General features: G+C 43.4%; 1 protein-coding gene across 4 annotated transcripts in view; it reads right to left on the bottom strand.

The window, feature by feature from the left end:
- CHCHD6 (coiled-coil-helix-coiled-coil-helix domain containing 6) overlaps nucleotides 1–16758 on the bottom strand; it is a 183542-nt gene that overhangs the window by 161807 nt on the left and 4977 nt on the right. For all 4 annotated transcript variants that reach the window (XM_006120208.5, XM_089781217.1, XM_089781216.1 and 1 more), the window contains exon 4: nucleotides 14141–14285. In XM_006120208.5, the coding sequence (XP_006120270.2) occupies nucleotides 14141–14285 (145 nt within the window). The remainder of the gene's footprint in view (nucleotides 1–14140; nucleotides 14286–16758) is intronic.

Here is a 16758-nt window from a genome sequence, read left to right as displayed (position 1 = left end):
TACATTCCAATAATAGGAGATAAATATATAGAGCAGACTCCACACTGGGAAATTGATTATCTTCTATAGACAAAAACTATCAACTTCTGGACCTATTAAATGAAGTAAGGGCCCTAAGTACAGTACAAACTGCAAAAGGTTATTATGGTGAGAAATCAGGACTGTACAAGCACCTGCTGTTTTGACTCTACTTATCAGATTGTTGCCTGCACCACTGGGTTTTAAAGTAAGTCACACTCAGCCATCCTAAGAGTTTTCACTAAAGGATCAAGATGGAAACTCATACTCCCCTAAGAAATGCAAAAGATTTCAGGGCCACTAACCAACAACAGATCAAAAGGGCACACAGCCAGAGACCCACTTTAAGCTGTATGTATGTAGAGACATATACATATTAATCATACTTCAAGAGCAGTGGTCAGTTTATTTAGTTGATCATAAGCAATGTGAATTATCAAGCAGGAGACACAGGCTCAACTCTCAGCAGGGGTATCTAGCTCCTTAAATAGGAAAGCAACTTAAGTGACTTGCTGAATAACCAGAGGGAGCCCAGCACAGCTCAACAGCAACACCCGCTGGTCAATTAGGAACATTAATGGATTTGTTTTATTAAAGCTGTAAGTTTTTGTCATGCTTTATCAATGGAGAATAAGACATTCCTGTCTGAAGAGTTTAGCCCTGCCCTTCAAAGATGGGTTCAATGAACTGGAACATGGATCATAACACTTGTGCACACACATTTTTGTCATCCACATGTGCCTACCCCTCGAGATTTAAGTTTGATTGTTAAGTATTTACATTAAAATTCATTAAATTCACATTGGAAAAGATGAGCTAGAAGTGGTCTCCTCCAATTGCCTCAATCCCCTCTGATCAATCCTTGGGGCTGATTTTCTCTCTCAAGGGAACAGCAAACATGTCAGCAGCCTGTGGCAATAGTGCATTTACCATGCACACCAGTCCTATCTCCACAAAATACAGAGGTAACCAAGACCATTAGAGTTCCTTTGCCTCAAGGCTCCTTAAATTCCTCATTAACTCTGGGACAGGACCTGTTCTAGCCAAGTTAGAAAACAGCTAATGGCCTCAGTTTAATGTGGGCAAGGAGAAAGTTGTGCTGTTCCTGGACTCATTACAGTGAAAATATTATCTTCAAATTCCAGGTTTCACCTCATCTATGGAAAGTGTCACTGGCACACAAATTCCTCTTAAACCACTTAAAGAAAACAATAGAGCAGAATAGCTTAGATGACCGAGAACTGGATAAAGAGCTTTTCAGCTTGAGAGCATCAATTCCAAATTGGACCAACGTCATGGTGACCAACAGTTTGGTAGCTACACTAGCAATCAAATAGCCATCACATGGCCAGGTGAGATGATAGGTCTCAGGTTCAGTTACCAGTGAATAAATGTCTTACCAGTGCCTGTAGCAATGTGGACATCAAGTATTGAGTGGGGCATGGAGACTGAACTATCTTCCTCCTCCTTGAGGCAGCACTAGCACAAGGAGTCTATAACCACTCATCAAGAAGAAAGGGGACTTCAGGACTGTCAGATTGATCAATTTAGAAAAATTAGGCAAAAAAATATTAAAAAGGATGAAACTCTTGAGCAAGTGGGGATGTTTTGGAGAGAAGCATCTGCCTTCTACAAACTGCAAGATGGGCTCAGGCTTAAACAACATAAAAATGTAAAGATAATTTTCAACTTAAATATAAAAAAGGAGGCTTCTTATGCCATTATTAAAATCTGCACCAAAAATTTCTCTCCTATAGGGAGATTGGGTGGAGGGAGGGGGAAGATTGATGACAACAACAAAAAGATTCAATTTACCTACTAAAATACATTAAATAAATAGGCTATTTCCTCATGTATAGATGGTCTCTCACATATGATATTAGCATTCAAATGTTTTGGAAAATAAATTTCTACCTGATAAACTGGGATGAGAACAGGTTTTGTTGGAGCCAGTTCCTCATGTCCTGGGATTCAAAAATCTGAATGGGGAAAGTCTACCAATATGGGCTGGCATGGTTTTAATTTGTGCATTTGCGCATTTGCATTATTAATGTAAGAAGAACGGATTGCCCATGTGCACATTTGTTCCAGTCACTGGAAAAAAAAACTACAAGTTTACAAAAAACTAAGTCTGAAAATGTGTGTGTTAGATGAATGCTCAGAGCCAGGTAAGCCAGCAATGCCTCCTCATATCCCACAGCAGGTGTGTTATGCCAGAGACCTACTCAATGTCTCAGAAGACATACATGGAGGGCTATCATACCTTTAATTTTAGAAGTACTTAAACTTAAACCAAGGCAATATTTTTCCAAAGTGCTGACTTAGCCAAGTTTAGTAAATGTTAAATGAAAAAAAAGTTTTACATCTGTCATAACTAAAAGATCTCCCCCATCCTCTCAGTTACTCAGCTTTTCACTCTTTTCCATTGATTAGGAAAAAAGCAAAGTGCGTAAGCTAACGGTCTCTTTGGCAGGTAACTTTTACAGAATGCTATTAATGTCAGAATTTTACCAATTATTTATTTTCTTATCAGATAATGAACTCTACCAGACTTCACAGAACCCTGCTTAAACAACATTACCAAGCCTGGTTTACATATACTGTATAATATCACAAGCACAGAACAATGCTACACAAGCACAGAATAATGCTACAGAATTATAATAAAAATCCTGACATGATCAAAAAGAATGCCAGCCATAAACAGCAGCAGCTGGAGTCTGAGCAACATGATTAGTTGATGCGCATTCATTTATAATACAGTTGGAGGGCTTGGATGATGTAGGGATGAACTTTGGACAAAATTGGACTGGTTGAAGGAAGCTCATCTACCTCTGGAACACACATTTCTCACATTATCATGTGTATTACATATGATAATCTCTTTCCAGAAGTTTGCATTAGGAAAACAGAAATGATGCTCATGGAACTATGATTTTAAAGAGTGAAATTCCACAATACATGTATGTGCATACATAATTAGGAAGAAATTATACTGATTGTAACAGGCAATTTTTTTTAAAAAGAGAACCAAACACCTGAGAGTCAATGTTATTGCTTCCTCATCAAAATCCCTTCAGAGGAGGTTAAGCACACAATAGACTAGCTACAGCAACAGCTAGAGAAGCTGCTTGAAATTCCATACATGTGCCTCAGCAATGTATTTCTATTAATGTCCAGTGTGTGTCAGCATGAAGATAAGGCACCAACATCATGTCCAACCAGCCAGCTAGAGAATGGGATGCAGTGTAAAACATTGTCTGATACTTAAAGTCCCAGAGAACAGTGGCACTTGCAATCTCACCCTCTGCACGCATGCACCTGATAACACTACCACCAAGAGGAGGCAATGAACTGAACCGGTCTTACAGCTTTGAGGACGAAAAAAGATTGAGAGGGAGGGAGCAGGAAGCTAGGAAGAAAATAAATCTGATCAGCAAAAACAAACAAAAAAACCCAAGTTTTGGGTACCCAGCTTTAGCAGCTGTTCAGGAATGATAGGCTGCAGGTAGTATTAACTGGGAGAAAAGCCTCAAGTGGAATTTGCTCTTCGTGTTAACTTCTTTAATCCTCATCCACTTTATTTTAGTTTAAATAAAGTAAAACTGTGCTCACATCCCTGACTACTATTTTTTAATCTCTCCAACTACACCACACACTCACTACATCCCCCAGGACGATAGAGACATTATTTCCCTCTCAAGCACAGGCTCATCACCATCATGCTTGGCAATCCCCTTAGGAACTTTCCTTTAGGGCTTGCTGAGAAAGCAAATACAAAGTTAATTAAATCCCGAAGATGAAAGGGTGAGAAGAAGTAGGAGGGCCTTGGCTAGATTTTAGGGTGTTTAGGCAGGATGAAAGGAATTGGTCAATTGTAGTGCTCTGCACCCAGTTTCCACATGGAAACATGGCTACCCATCAAGTTTCTTCATTTCATGTAATTTAGAACATTTCCTAGACACCATATACCCTTTAAATTCACCATCTAATTTCCTCATCACCCCCCCCCCCAACACTCCATTCCCAACTCAATATCTTCCAACCAGAACAATCCCAAAAAGAGTTTACAAACTATAGTTCTAAAAATCATTGATACAGGACTGAAATGCAGTCACTTTGGGGAGGGAACACAGCAGGTATCTGACAATATAAGCAAAATACTAAAGTTCACATATGACTCCAAACTGAAAATTCTGAGAAGCAGAGCAATTGCCTAAATTGAAATTATAGTAGAACACTGAGAATAATACTCCTAGTCTTACAAAAAGTTATATGGGATCTGTATTGATAGGATATAAAGGATGGCACCTCCAGCAGCACCACCCTGGTTCAAACAAAACAAAGGGCTACATACTGAAACACTATTGGTGCGGCTCTCAATTTGAAGAGCTGTAACTCCTAACCAAGCCTTCCAAGTGGAATCAGAGCACTAGTGCTCATGCCAGAAAATGACTGCTGGGAATAAGAACAGAATTCCATCTGTGCCAGGAAGTTTGAACATTTGCTTTTAAGGGGCTGATCAAGGAGTAGCTCCGATGGACTCATTCACTGAGTATCATTAACCCTGCTTTTGTTTACCAAATGAACATTTTGTGGTCATGTTCTTTTTCCTCTCCTCTCTACGCTCAGCGATGGTATAGCTTTGCTCAAAGCTAACCTACTCTAACTCTATGGGACTTCTATAGACAATGCATCAAGGATCATGTTGGAACAGGGAGTTCACACACTTTAATGCATCTGAAAATCAATGTTCCAAGTTTTCTAACTACTCTTTGGTGGCTTGTCACACACTCTTTTTGGCACAATTTAAAGCCACTGCTCATGGAAGGACCAAGACTAAAATAGAATGAGTTGATTTTGGACAAAATAGAAATATCTTGACAAAGCTAAGGACTGGAATGACCTCAAGTGCTCTATGGGAAGATTAAGGTGCACTGACAGAGTGATGTTGGATAAGTTCCAGATAGTGCAATTAAGCACTCACTTCTATGAGCACTAAATTCACTCACAAGAAATCAAAGAATCAGGGATTTTATCTGTCATTTCACAGCTCCAGCAGAGGAGATATTCTGAAACTCCCAAACCCATTGCAACTCTACTAGGGCAGAACAAGCTGTTTTGACAGCAGATTCTGAGGAGTGTGTAAACTTTGTAGAAAAAAAAACACACAAAATGTAGGGAGGGCAGCAAAGTTAAGCAGCCTGACAGATTATTTCAATGTGTTGCAGCTGTGTGGTTTAAAAAGAGCCACACCAGGTATAAGGTTCTCCAGCCAAGGCAGCTATAAAAATATGAAGCTCACATTAGATCATCAGCTACTGAAATCTGCAAAAACCCTCCAAATACAAATTAGCCTTCAGTCAGAAGATAAAAGAAGTCTAAGGTAGCAGAAAATAGAAGTGATTTTTGGTGTGTTGAAGGGAGAAGAGGAAATAAAAGATTGCTACAACCCTCCGATCAATCACACTAGTAGAGGGGTTTCTGAACTGAGAGTCACAGCCAGAAGTGGTCACCAGAATGTGTCAAAGGGTCATGGGAGCTTGCTGGACTCAGTTCACCAATCCAAGCATTGTGCACGGGGCCATAGCTCTGCTCACGTCTGGGCCAGCCACCCCCTCCTTCATTATGATGAAGGCTTGCTGGGTCCAATTTTAGCGAATGGATCCTGTGGCCATACATTCCAGGTTGCAATATTACTCATGCACATTTGGACTTGACCAAACTGAATGCGATTATGATCCTAGAAGTCACAATGCCCAGAGCAGAGAGCAAAGCCCAGCTAGTCTCACAGGATGAGAGTCAGAAACAAGTGGTCAGAGTCACATTTTCCAACCAGTGCTGGTCTCCAATGTAACCCCTCCGCCACAGCAGGCAACATTCTGTCTTCAATATCCAGTCTTGCCCTGCAACCCAGGCCACAACAATATATCTCTACCGGAGAAGAAAAATGTATGTTGTTGAAAGGAACAATGTGAAGTGTGTAAGCAACTGACGAACATGACCTTGCATGGTGTGAGATAGTGAACTAGCCTGATCTAGCTTTTCTGCTTCAAGGATGAGACTAACACTCATGTAACTAAGTTTATCTATGCATATTGAGATAGGGGGGCTCAGAGCATTAAGCCATCATAAGGCTGTTACTAGCTTATGTAATGTCTATTCCTTTTTGTGTGTAATCATGGATATAAGGTTGCTGCGGACATTTTGATTCAAAGTCTTCCTTTTGAAACTTCCCACAGCTGTGTCTTAATAAAAGTGTTTCTCTCCTTCCAACCCTGAGTCTGGATTTCCGTGACACCCCCCATAGTCTAAGAACTTCACCCTATCATACTACCCATCCTGAACCCCCAGATCTTCTCCTGTGGTACCCACAGCTGCTGCTTCTCCTCAGCTCCTTCTCCCAACTCACCCTATTTTATCTTAGGTCTCCATATCCCACATCTCTTTAATCTCTACCCTTCATGGGCCATGTTCAGAAGCGGTTTTCTCTCTGCAAAGTTATTGGCCTACCACTCTTCCCCTCCAGGCATCTCTGTCCCCATCTTCTTACCCAGGCCACTCAGAATCCAAACTCCTTCTTTATTACATCTCCAGTTCCCTCAATATCCCCATCTTACCTCCAGGCACACAAATGCCCCTCTTCCTTACTGTCTGCCCCAAAAAGCCAGGGATCAGTTGGGGTTGGGGGGACGGGGACTGTGTTTTTAAGAGTGGTCCCAGCTTGCTGCCTTCCACCCATTTATTCACATCTGGAGAGTATGTATGAAACTGTAGTTCTGGGCCCCATCAATGGACCCCTAAGAGGAAAAGAACAAGTTTGGGGGCATGACAGGTGCACCTCTGGATTGTGACAGGTCATCAATTCTTATAAAATGGGTCCTGAATCTATTACACTATGTTGGCAGCTACCAATAAACAGCACATAGGCATCTGAAGTGACAGCCTCTTACCCCTACCACATAACGTCTTTGCTGTCCCTCAGCATAAGAAGAGAAAAAGGAAGTTTTGGTTGAGGACTCCAGACCAAATCTAGAAGTACCTCAGAATATTTAATATCTCAGACACAGTATGTGTCACACTACATGGGATTCAGCTCATTGAAGAGAACAGAAGGAAATTCTGGAGGTGTACTATCTAGCACACATTCAAATAAATTGTGGGGAAGCAGAGAGAACAAGTTATGAAGCTGTACAGCCTGGTGATTAATTCCCCCCATCAATTTCTTGCAATTGATGACAGACCTGGAGCTACATAAACCAGTCCTGACCCCTCAGCAGAGGCAAAGAGGCACATTTGAGAATGCTGAAGACATAGCATTACAACTCCCATTTGCACACAACAGAAGAATGTTTCCATATCCCATATTACAGGGGGAGCCAATTCCAGCAGGTACCCTGTCTAAACCCTAGTATATATTACACAGAGTGACATAAGGCAGCTTATGTCGACCTAAGTAAGTGTACACAGTCGCAGCTTTGCAAGTAGTGAGCGGAGGAAGGAGAGGAAAAGATAAGCCAGGCTGAGTGGGGAGTAGGAAATGGAGAGCAGTGGGGCAGCAGTGAGAGAAGCCAAGAGCCTAGAATCTCAGTTCGCTGCACTGATCTTCATATGTCAGTGAAAGCCACCCTGGTGAACCACCATAGTAAATATTGCAGAATGTACAAGTCAGCCTAAAATAGGTTGATTTAAATTTTCAGTATAGACAAGACCTAACACTATTTATTAGAGATCTTTCCAGATCTTAAAAAACAAAACACCCACCCACCCAAAAATAATATGCCAAGGCAGAGATCTTAGACTAGCTAGGGTAACAGGCTCCACATCAGGCAACTTTTCTTACAAAAATAACTACCTACAGTAAAACTCTGATGGTCCGGCATCTGATGGTCCGGTTCTCCTGATGGTCCGGCACCATCAGGAACCCGGAAGTGCTCCGGGCAGCCGGACCATTGGAGCTGCTCTGCCCCCAGCTTCCCCGATTCAGCCGCTGCTAAAACTGACCAGCGGCTGAATCGGAGAAGCCGGGGGCAGAGCAGCTGGGGTGCTGCTGGATAGGTCCCATAGCGCTGCCCCTCGGGGCTGCGGGACCAACCCGGTAGCACGCCAGCTGTCCCTGATTCAGCCGCTGCTGAAACTGACCAGCGGCTGACTCCAGGAAGCCCGAAGCAGAGCTGCTCAGCCCCTGATCAGTTTCAGCAGCAGCTGACTTGGGGACACCTGGGACAGAGCAGTTGGGGTGCTGCTGTGTTGGTCCTCGCAGCGCCCCAGCTGCTCTGTCCCAGGCGTCCCGATTCAGCTGCTGTTGAAACTGACCAGCGGCTGACTCCAGGAAGCCTGAAGCAGAGCTGTTCTGCCCCGGCTTCCTGGAATCAGCCCCTGATCAGTATCAGCAGCGGCTGACTTGGGGACACCTGGGGCACTGCCAGGTTGGTCCAGTAGCGCCAAGGGTCGGCGCTGTGGGACCAACCCGGCAGCACTCCAGCTGCTCTGCTGCAGGCATCCCCGATTCAGCCGCTGCTGAAACTGACCAGCAGTGGCTGAATCAGGGACGCCTGGGACAGAGCCAGACTATCGGAAGGGGGGGCTATGAGGGGTCTGGGGTGGCATCCCCCCCACTCCACCCCAGACCCCTCATAGCCCAGCATATCTGATAATCCAGCAGCCCCTGGGTCCTAAAGGTGCCGGATTATCGGAAGTTTACTGTAGTGAGAATAGTAGAATTTCTGTATAGCCTGAATGGTAACTGGTCTTTAGAATGATGCAATGAAGTGATATCCTTCCAAATTACTTGTGTCAGTATGACAGAATTGCCCAACATGAAATTTCTTCCCTGACAGCACAATACTGTATAGGACAATATGGAGTTGCTGAAGAATTGAAGCAGGCTGTACTTCTCTTTACTGGTCTTATTTTTAGAGAGCTTAAGGCTAATGGACTCTGGATATGCCACTGTCACTAAAGATCTGATCATTAGATCTAAGGATCTGATCATTAGAAGCAATGACACCAAAATAGATAATCACAGACAGCCATTTGCCTAACAGAGTTAGCCACTAATCAGAACTTCCAGGCTGAACCTGAACTAGGCTCCAGTAAATTTAAAAAACATGCTGCAGGTTTGTGTGTTGCTGGGTTCCACTTCAGGATAAATAAAAATAAGATTTTTATAATTGAATTTTTAAGAATAGGTTAATTTTTAAAAATTAACCGATTTAAAATTAAAGTTATGAAAATGTATGTATTGACGTCATTTAAATGAAATAGTAATATTCAAGCTGTACATTTATGCTGTCGAAATGTTGTGATGAACTGCTGTACCAGCTTTTGACAACAGTGCCTCTTCCACAGGCACAAAGAGAATATTTTCTTCATTTCAGTTTATTTAACTACTTCAGTTAAATGGCTAATTCACTGAAAGCTGAAAGACTGATGGAGATTTAAAAACAAAAAAAGACTAGCTAATTCTCCTCCAATTTATAAATAAAAATAAAACGTGACAGGATGAGATCTACTGGTTCTAAAAGCTTGAAGACCACAGTAATAAGAACAAATCAGTTTAATTTATTATAGATAATACTTTGTTTAGTAAACAAATTTTAAATGTAGCATGTTTTTATAAATGTGCTGGATATAAAAAGTTTAAGATATGTTTTACTTTCTAACTAAAATACTTAAAATCTAATAAATAAGAATGTTGTTTCTATTGTTAGAAAATGGTAAAAGTAAAAAATTAACAATTTGAATTAATATACATAAGTACAGTATACCCTCCTAATTGCCAAAACATATTTATCATACCAACCAATAAGAACCAACCTTTTTATATGAAATAAAATAGGACCAAAATGTAAAACAAGATTAAAATTATCCAAGTAAATATTTCCTACTTACTGAATTTAAAAAAATCCATCTTGCCAATCCACCCACAAAGAAATTGTTGTTAAATGGAGAAATATATCCAGAATTGTTTTAAACAACCAGCATGCATAAACAAAATTCATGCTTTACAATGATGCTGAGAGATACTGATCCAGCATTCATTAATGACAAATGCATCCTTCTAACAAAAACCCACACTTCACAGAGTCAGATTTCTGGCCACAGAAATAGAAAATGCACAGCCAACATATTGCACTGCAAAGCCCATATAGCAGAGGAGGCAAGACTGGCAAAGTTATGCTAAAAAGAACTGTCTTTGAATCAGTCACCCAAACATGTCATAGGGGTAAAACTATGAGCTTCAAAAGGCTTGTCTATACTAGGAAGTTTCCCTGTTGATGGTAACAGAAGACAGCAATTCGTATCTAACCACAGTTTACTTGGAAGTCTGAACACAATCAGATTACATCCAGCACCATTTCAGAGATTACACTCAGCAGCCACTCAGCTATACCTATTTCTAGTACTAGTAGTCAGCACCAGGGAAATTCACTAATGTAAACACAACTATACAGGCTAGAAATATAGCAAGCAAGATTACTTTTAAACAAAAAAAATCCTGGAAGCCTGCACAAGCTTTGCACTTACAGACTGACTGAATCTTCCCACACACACACACACACACACACACACACACACACACACACACCCCCACCCCCACCTACCTGTGGGACCAAAGCATAGGCAACTCCTTATCTGATCATCTCTCACCTTTCCATAAAGACCCTCAAAGGCCTTGCCTATACTCACAAAATTTCTCAAACTATCCTTCCACTGTATTAACACTGGTAATTAAACTAGCATGAACTGGTCATTGGCATTTTAAAAAGTGTCACCTAGATGTGCTTTGAGCTGAGTTAGCAAAAATACTGGTTAAAATGCCAATGGCCAGTCTATACTAGCATTCACACTGCTAATACAAATGTAGGGATGTAAGCAATTAGTTGACTAGTCACTTCCTCCGCCTTGCTGCCTTTATCAGAGAGAGGCAGCAAGGGAGTGAGGGCGGTGGGGGGGGGGGGGGGGGGGGGAACCAGGAGCCAATGCTGAGGGAAGCTGCTTAAAAGGGGGGAGGGGGTCAGCGGGGAAGTGGTGGCACTTCCACGTTTGAAATGTAGCAAGAGCCATCAGAACTCTTGCTACATTTCAAAAGCGAAGATGCCCTTATTGACTAATCGAATAGTGAATGCAAATTGCATCAACTATTCGATTAATTGATTAATCTAAATTTAACATCCTTATACAAGAATGGGAGTTTTCAGAGATCTACCAGTAGAGATAAGGTTCAAGAGCTTGGAATTCTGCAAGTCATAAGGAGAGCTCCAAAATCCAAGACTGCAGTCATGACCAAGACCAAGATTCATGCTTACCTCATTCTAATCCCAAGAAGAACAGGAAGAAACAGAAGAGCAACTAGGTTATTTCTGTGCACAGTGAGACCCCCAAACAATTGGACTTCCCATGATTACTTACAGTCACCATCTACCTCAGCAACTAGAGAAGGCACATATCACAATACTGGACTACAATTCCCCCAAGTCCAAACTCCAATGTAGGCTCATCTTCAATGCCAGTGAACAAAGAACCAGTGGACATCAGAGAGATTCTCTGCCCAGTTGGAAGAGCATGGCCAAGAACACAGTGCATGAGAAGCCACCATTCTATGTACAGCAGATGAGGAGGTCTATTTCCATCCTAGCCTGCTTCCATGCACCAAGCCAATGCCTTCCAGCTTTCCCCCCCCCCCCCCCAGGGGAGCAGTTATATGAGGTTTGAGGCTGTCCTCACCCATTATGAATTCACCCTTTAGGAGAAATGAGGATGGTGGGGAGAGGGAGAGAAGGACATAGGAAGAGAAGACTTTTGGGTCAATAAATCTGACATAGCCATTATCCTGGGGGGATTAAACAGGGAGATAAGAACTTCAGGGCTTTGCACAAATCATATTAGTTCAGTTCTCAAATCCGAGTAATGCTTCTTTTCAAAGTATTAATTTCATTTATTCTATTTGCTCTCTCTCTATTCTGATAACACTGGCACGCACAGCCACTGAATGAGATCCTTCTATAAAATAGGTTATAATCCTCCTTTTCTAGAGCAGTAATGAGATGTCTTTGCTTAATCGCGTTTATTTCCAGTCTGCTTCTCGCCCTCCCCATCCTACATTGATTTGTTTCAAATGTTTTGGTTAAAACCAGCAAGCCTGAAAAGTCACTGCCTCTGACTGGGTGGCTGACAGATGCATGCTAAACGGCCCCAGCAGATTAAGGAAATGTGTGGGGGCAGCCTCACCTGTAAAGGGCTGGGTGTGTTTTGTTTTAAAAAATATAAGAACTAAAAGGGAAGAAAAAAGATTGTGATACATTAGAAATAAAGGAAAAAGAAAAGGTATCTGCGTTGGAAAGAGGTGGATCTATGCAGGGCAAAAACAAGGAGCAGAGTAAGGGAGAAGTTGATCAAGAAGCTCCACGGCTAGCCCTTCATGCTAAAATAAAAAGGGCTCATAAAAACAGCTACATTAGTATTTGGCCATTTGATAGCACCTTTCATGTGAGGATCAAACTATTTACAAACATCCATTAAGTATCACAGTCCCTCTGTGAGGTACTGCACATTTCATCTCCATTGTATTGGACATCAATATCTATATTATGAAACATGGATGGGATCTGCCCAGCAGAGCTCTATTGTGCCACGTATTGTACAAAGAAAGATAAAGGAAATAACTCTGCATATAATGAAAAGGGTTCCTACTTACTGTTTCCACCCCAGCTGGTGCCATACAATCACTGCAGCTCAGATTGGCCCATGGGCTGGGAGTTTTAGACCCCTGTTCTAAATGGACTACCTCCTGTAAGTCATGTCAGGTCTCAGCTTGTTCCAGCAATAAGAGCTTAACTAAAACATATGGACATACCTCAGTGACATTCCTCCTATACAGCTCTTCAGTCTTTCGCTCATGAGCAGTGCCATCTCCTCAGTTAGAAATTAATTCACTGCCATTTTCTATAAAGCTGTGTTAATTATATTTATGAAAGAAACATTCCATTCCCACTAGGAGGAGGATTAAGTGCTACCTACCAGCTGCAATGTCTCACCCAGATGCACAGTTCTTACCTGCCTTAGATATCAACTCCTTTTATATATTTAAACCTTCAACCAGAGAGATCTCCCATTCTTGCACTCTGCTGTTTCTCAAAGGAAATCACTTGCCTCACAGGAATTACGTATGAGCCACATCAGAGAGATCAATATCAAAGAGGCAGCAGGCTAGCATGTTGGCTCAATAGTAAGTTATGATACTTACCTGTTCCAAAGTTCTTCACAACCAAGTTACACCTCATTATCCCCCTCCCAAAGGGCAAATATCAACACTTATTTACAAATGGAAAATGGAGGCACAGAAGAATTTCTGATTTAATCCAAGGCAAACAATAAATCAGTTTTGTGGGGAAGGGAAAAAAGAGCAAGGGAACAAAAGAAATAGAACCTAGAACTCAACTTCCAGCCTTGTCCCCTGCCTCAACTAGACAGTTATTTTAATAAGTAGTATCACTCTCAGTGAACTAGTCTAAATATCCACCTTGGTATCTAGTGACACCTAGGACTAGTTTCACTGTAGCAAGCATCATCCTCATATTGTTATAACAGGGCAATTCATGACATTACATTTCAGAACAAGCTGCCAGTTCCTGTAAGACATTTTACTCCTCACTACTCAGATGTCTGTGTAACTTAACTCAACTGTCCAGATATAGTAAAGCTCAGTCAGGTCAATTCAGTATATACATCAAAATACCCATGTCACACACACAGTAGCTTAGCAAAGCTCCATCCAGCACAGGCTGCCACAATGCTTGTCTCTTCCAACACTACATATGAAGCAAGCTCTCTTCCCAGCCATCTCCACTCTCCCACAGACAATGCTTTCCCCTGCATGTAATCAGATGTTATACTGTTCCCACACAAGTTCAGCATAGGGTTAGTTACATGACAGACTTGCCAATTAAAGTGTAAGCCAAAAGGTAGGTGAAGAATTATGAAGTGATGATTACCATGGATTTGGGACTAAGCAGCAGTTGCTGAACTCATTACACAAATAATGGCATACAACTGATCCCTCAAAGGGGAAACGTTTCAGGCCTTCTTCCTGCCTAGGAATATGTTGCTTTGTACCTACCAGCTGAGCTGCTTTCTGCTTCTCTTCATTGGTGTTGTTCTTTTCCCGTTGGAGGGTTGTACTGAGACACTCGTTGGCGGACTCCCGCTCCCTCTTGGCCAGCCGGAGCAGCTCCTCTTGGACCAGTGCCTGCTCTCGCTCATACCTGCATCCGTGCCAACGAAAGGCAGAGAGAAGATGCTCAGCAGACTTCTGGCATTGGGCTCATGAATAATCTGCTCTACCCTTGGCCAGGAACAAAACAGAGATGTGATTACTTGGGACATAGCCTGCTCATAACTCTTGGGCTTCTGTGGAAACTTTGGAACGCCGGAAACTTTAAACGTGACTTGAAAGTTCAGTATGAACAATTCAAGAAACAAGGGACCACAAAACACATAAACATACAATTCTGTTAAGGTTGGCTCTTCCCCGACAGTCACCACAGAACAGTTAGGAAAAGATTTAATAAGCTAGATATAATGCTGTTTTAAAAAAAATAAAATGCAGGCTACACAAAAAGAATTTTATCGATACAGCCGAATTTTACTCCCAATCCCATATTACGTACAGGCAGTCCCCGGGTTACGTACAAGATAGGGACTGTAGGTTTGTTCTTAAGTTGAATCTGTATGTAAGTCGGAACTGGCGTCCAGATTCAGCCGCTGCTGAAACTGACCGCCAGTTCTGACTTACATACAGATTCAACTTAAGAACCCCAAGTCAGCTGCTGCTGAAACTGATCAGCAGCTGATTCCAGGAAGCCCGGGGCAGAGCAACTGTGCCTCCGGCTTCCTGTAGTCAGCGCTGGTCAGTTTCAGCAACGGCTGACTTGGGGACGCCTGGGGCAGAGCAGCTGGGGTGCTGCTGGGTTGCTCCAGTAGCACCGCTCCTCGGCGCTACTGGACCAACCCAGCAGCACCCCAGCTGCTCTGCCCCAGGAGTCCTGATTCAGCCGCTGCTGAAACTGACCAGCAGCGGCTGAATCAGGACGCCTGGGGCAGAGCAGCTGGGGTGCTGCCCGGTTGGTCCAGTAGTGCCCAGAGCGGCGCTGCGGGACCAACCGGCAGCGCCCCAGCTGCTCTGCCCCAGGGTCCACAAGAAAAGCCTGCTCTGCTGGGGGGGGCACACTAGCTGCGCCCCCCCCAGCAGACCAGGGGCACAGGGAGCAAAGCGGCAGCGGGGGGTGCCTCGCCTCTGAGGCTTTGCTCTGGCACGGGACCGCTTTGCTCCCCGTGCCCCTGGTTTGCTGGAGACGGTCCCCAGCAGATCGGGGCACCGGGAGCAAACCCACAGCCACGGCGGGGTCCCGCGCATCTGAGGCTTTGCTCTTGCTGCTGCGGGTTTGCTCGCGGTGCCCCTGGTCTGCTGGAGACGGTCCCCAGCAGACCAGGGGCTTTTCTCGCCCCGGAGGTCGAGGTGGCTGACCGCTGCCTGTGAGCTCCGGGGTGAGAAAGCCCCGTTCGTATGTGCGGATCCGTCGTAAGTCAGATCCGCGTAAGTCGGGGACTGCCTGTATTTGCTCTGTGAGGCAGAAGGGGCCCTCTGCCGTGTAAGTGGGATGACTGATGTAGGGGAAGCAACCTTTGAGGGATGTCCACAGGCTATGTGTCTTAATCTGAAGGACCACTATGGAGCAAATTTAGTGCATTTATAGATCTGTCTACACCTCAAGAAAAGACTGCATGGAACATGGCTGTGGCTGGCCAGGGTCAGCTGACATGCGCATATGCTGCAGGTCTAAAAACTGCAGTGTAAATGGTCAGGCCTGAGTTGCAGATTGGTTTCTAAGACCCATCCCCATCACAGGACTTTGGGTCCCAGAGTGCAGCTCAAGCGTCCACACTGAAATTACCCAATTCAATTGACCCCAGCTCTGAGACTCAGAGGTTATTGATTTTTTTTCCAGTGTAGACATAGCCCAAGTAACTACCACTGAGACCTAGGGAGTTCCACATGCACAAGGAGAGAGGCTTATCAGCACACAAGAGACAGCAGACCTCCATCCTACTCCCTTTCTTTCTCTGCAGCATTCACTAAAGCATCTATTCAGAAACAGCAGAGTAAGACAGGAGCAGAGACTACCAGCAATTCGGATTTCAATATCTCAGTAAAAAACAGAACTGAACCTCTTTTCCAGAGAGTCCACTAGGCAGGTCAGAAACACAACTGTGGACAGTGTGTTCAATGCGCCACGTTTACAAGCTTGAATAACCAACAATAGCACTGAAGACTCATTTTCATAGTCCCCAAAGCAGGACCTGTGTGACATGCAGAGAGAGCATGCACACTGCAAGGAGAATGCCAATACATCAAAAAAAGAAGAGGAAAAAGCAGCTAGAGAAACTAGAAAACACATGCACCCATTTTATAACGGACAACCCTCCAGCAATGGGGAAGCTGGAGCTCCTATTGTTCTACATTCTTGGAACAAGCAACAGACACTCCTGTGGGAGACACAGCAAGGACCACATTTCACACAAGTCATCTCATTCTCACTGTACCTTTATATGTACTGACACAGTGGTAAGCCAAAATGCCCCATACAGGAAAGCCCCAGAGCACTGTGGAAAAGGATGGCAGCCACCACATACAGTGGAGCAGGCACCAGGAGAAGCAGCTGAAGATGTCTGGACAGA

Source organism: Pelodiscus sinensis, chromosome 11, assembly GCF_052426305.1.
Source record: "Pelodiscus sinensis isolate ZL-2025 chromosome 11, ASM5242630v1, whole genome shotgun sequence".
Taxonomy (NCBI): Eukaryota; Metazoa; Chordata; order Testudines; family Trionychidae; genus Pelodiscus; species Pelodiscus sinensis.
The sequence above is the reverse complement of the archived record's forward strand: the minus strand, read 5'-3'. Positions and strand labels throughout refer to the sequence as shown.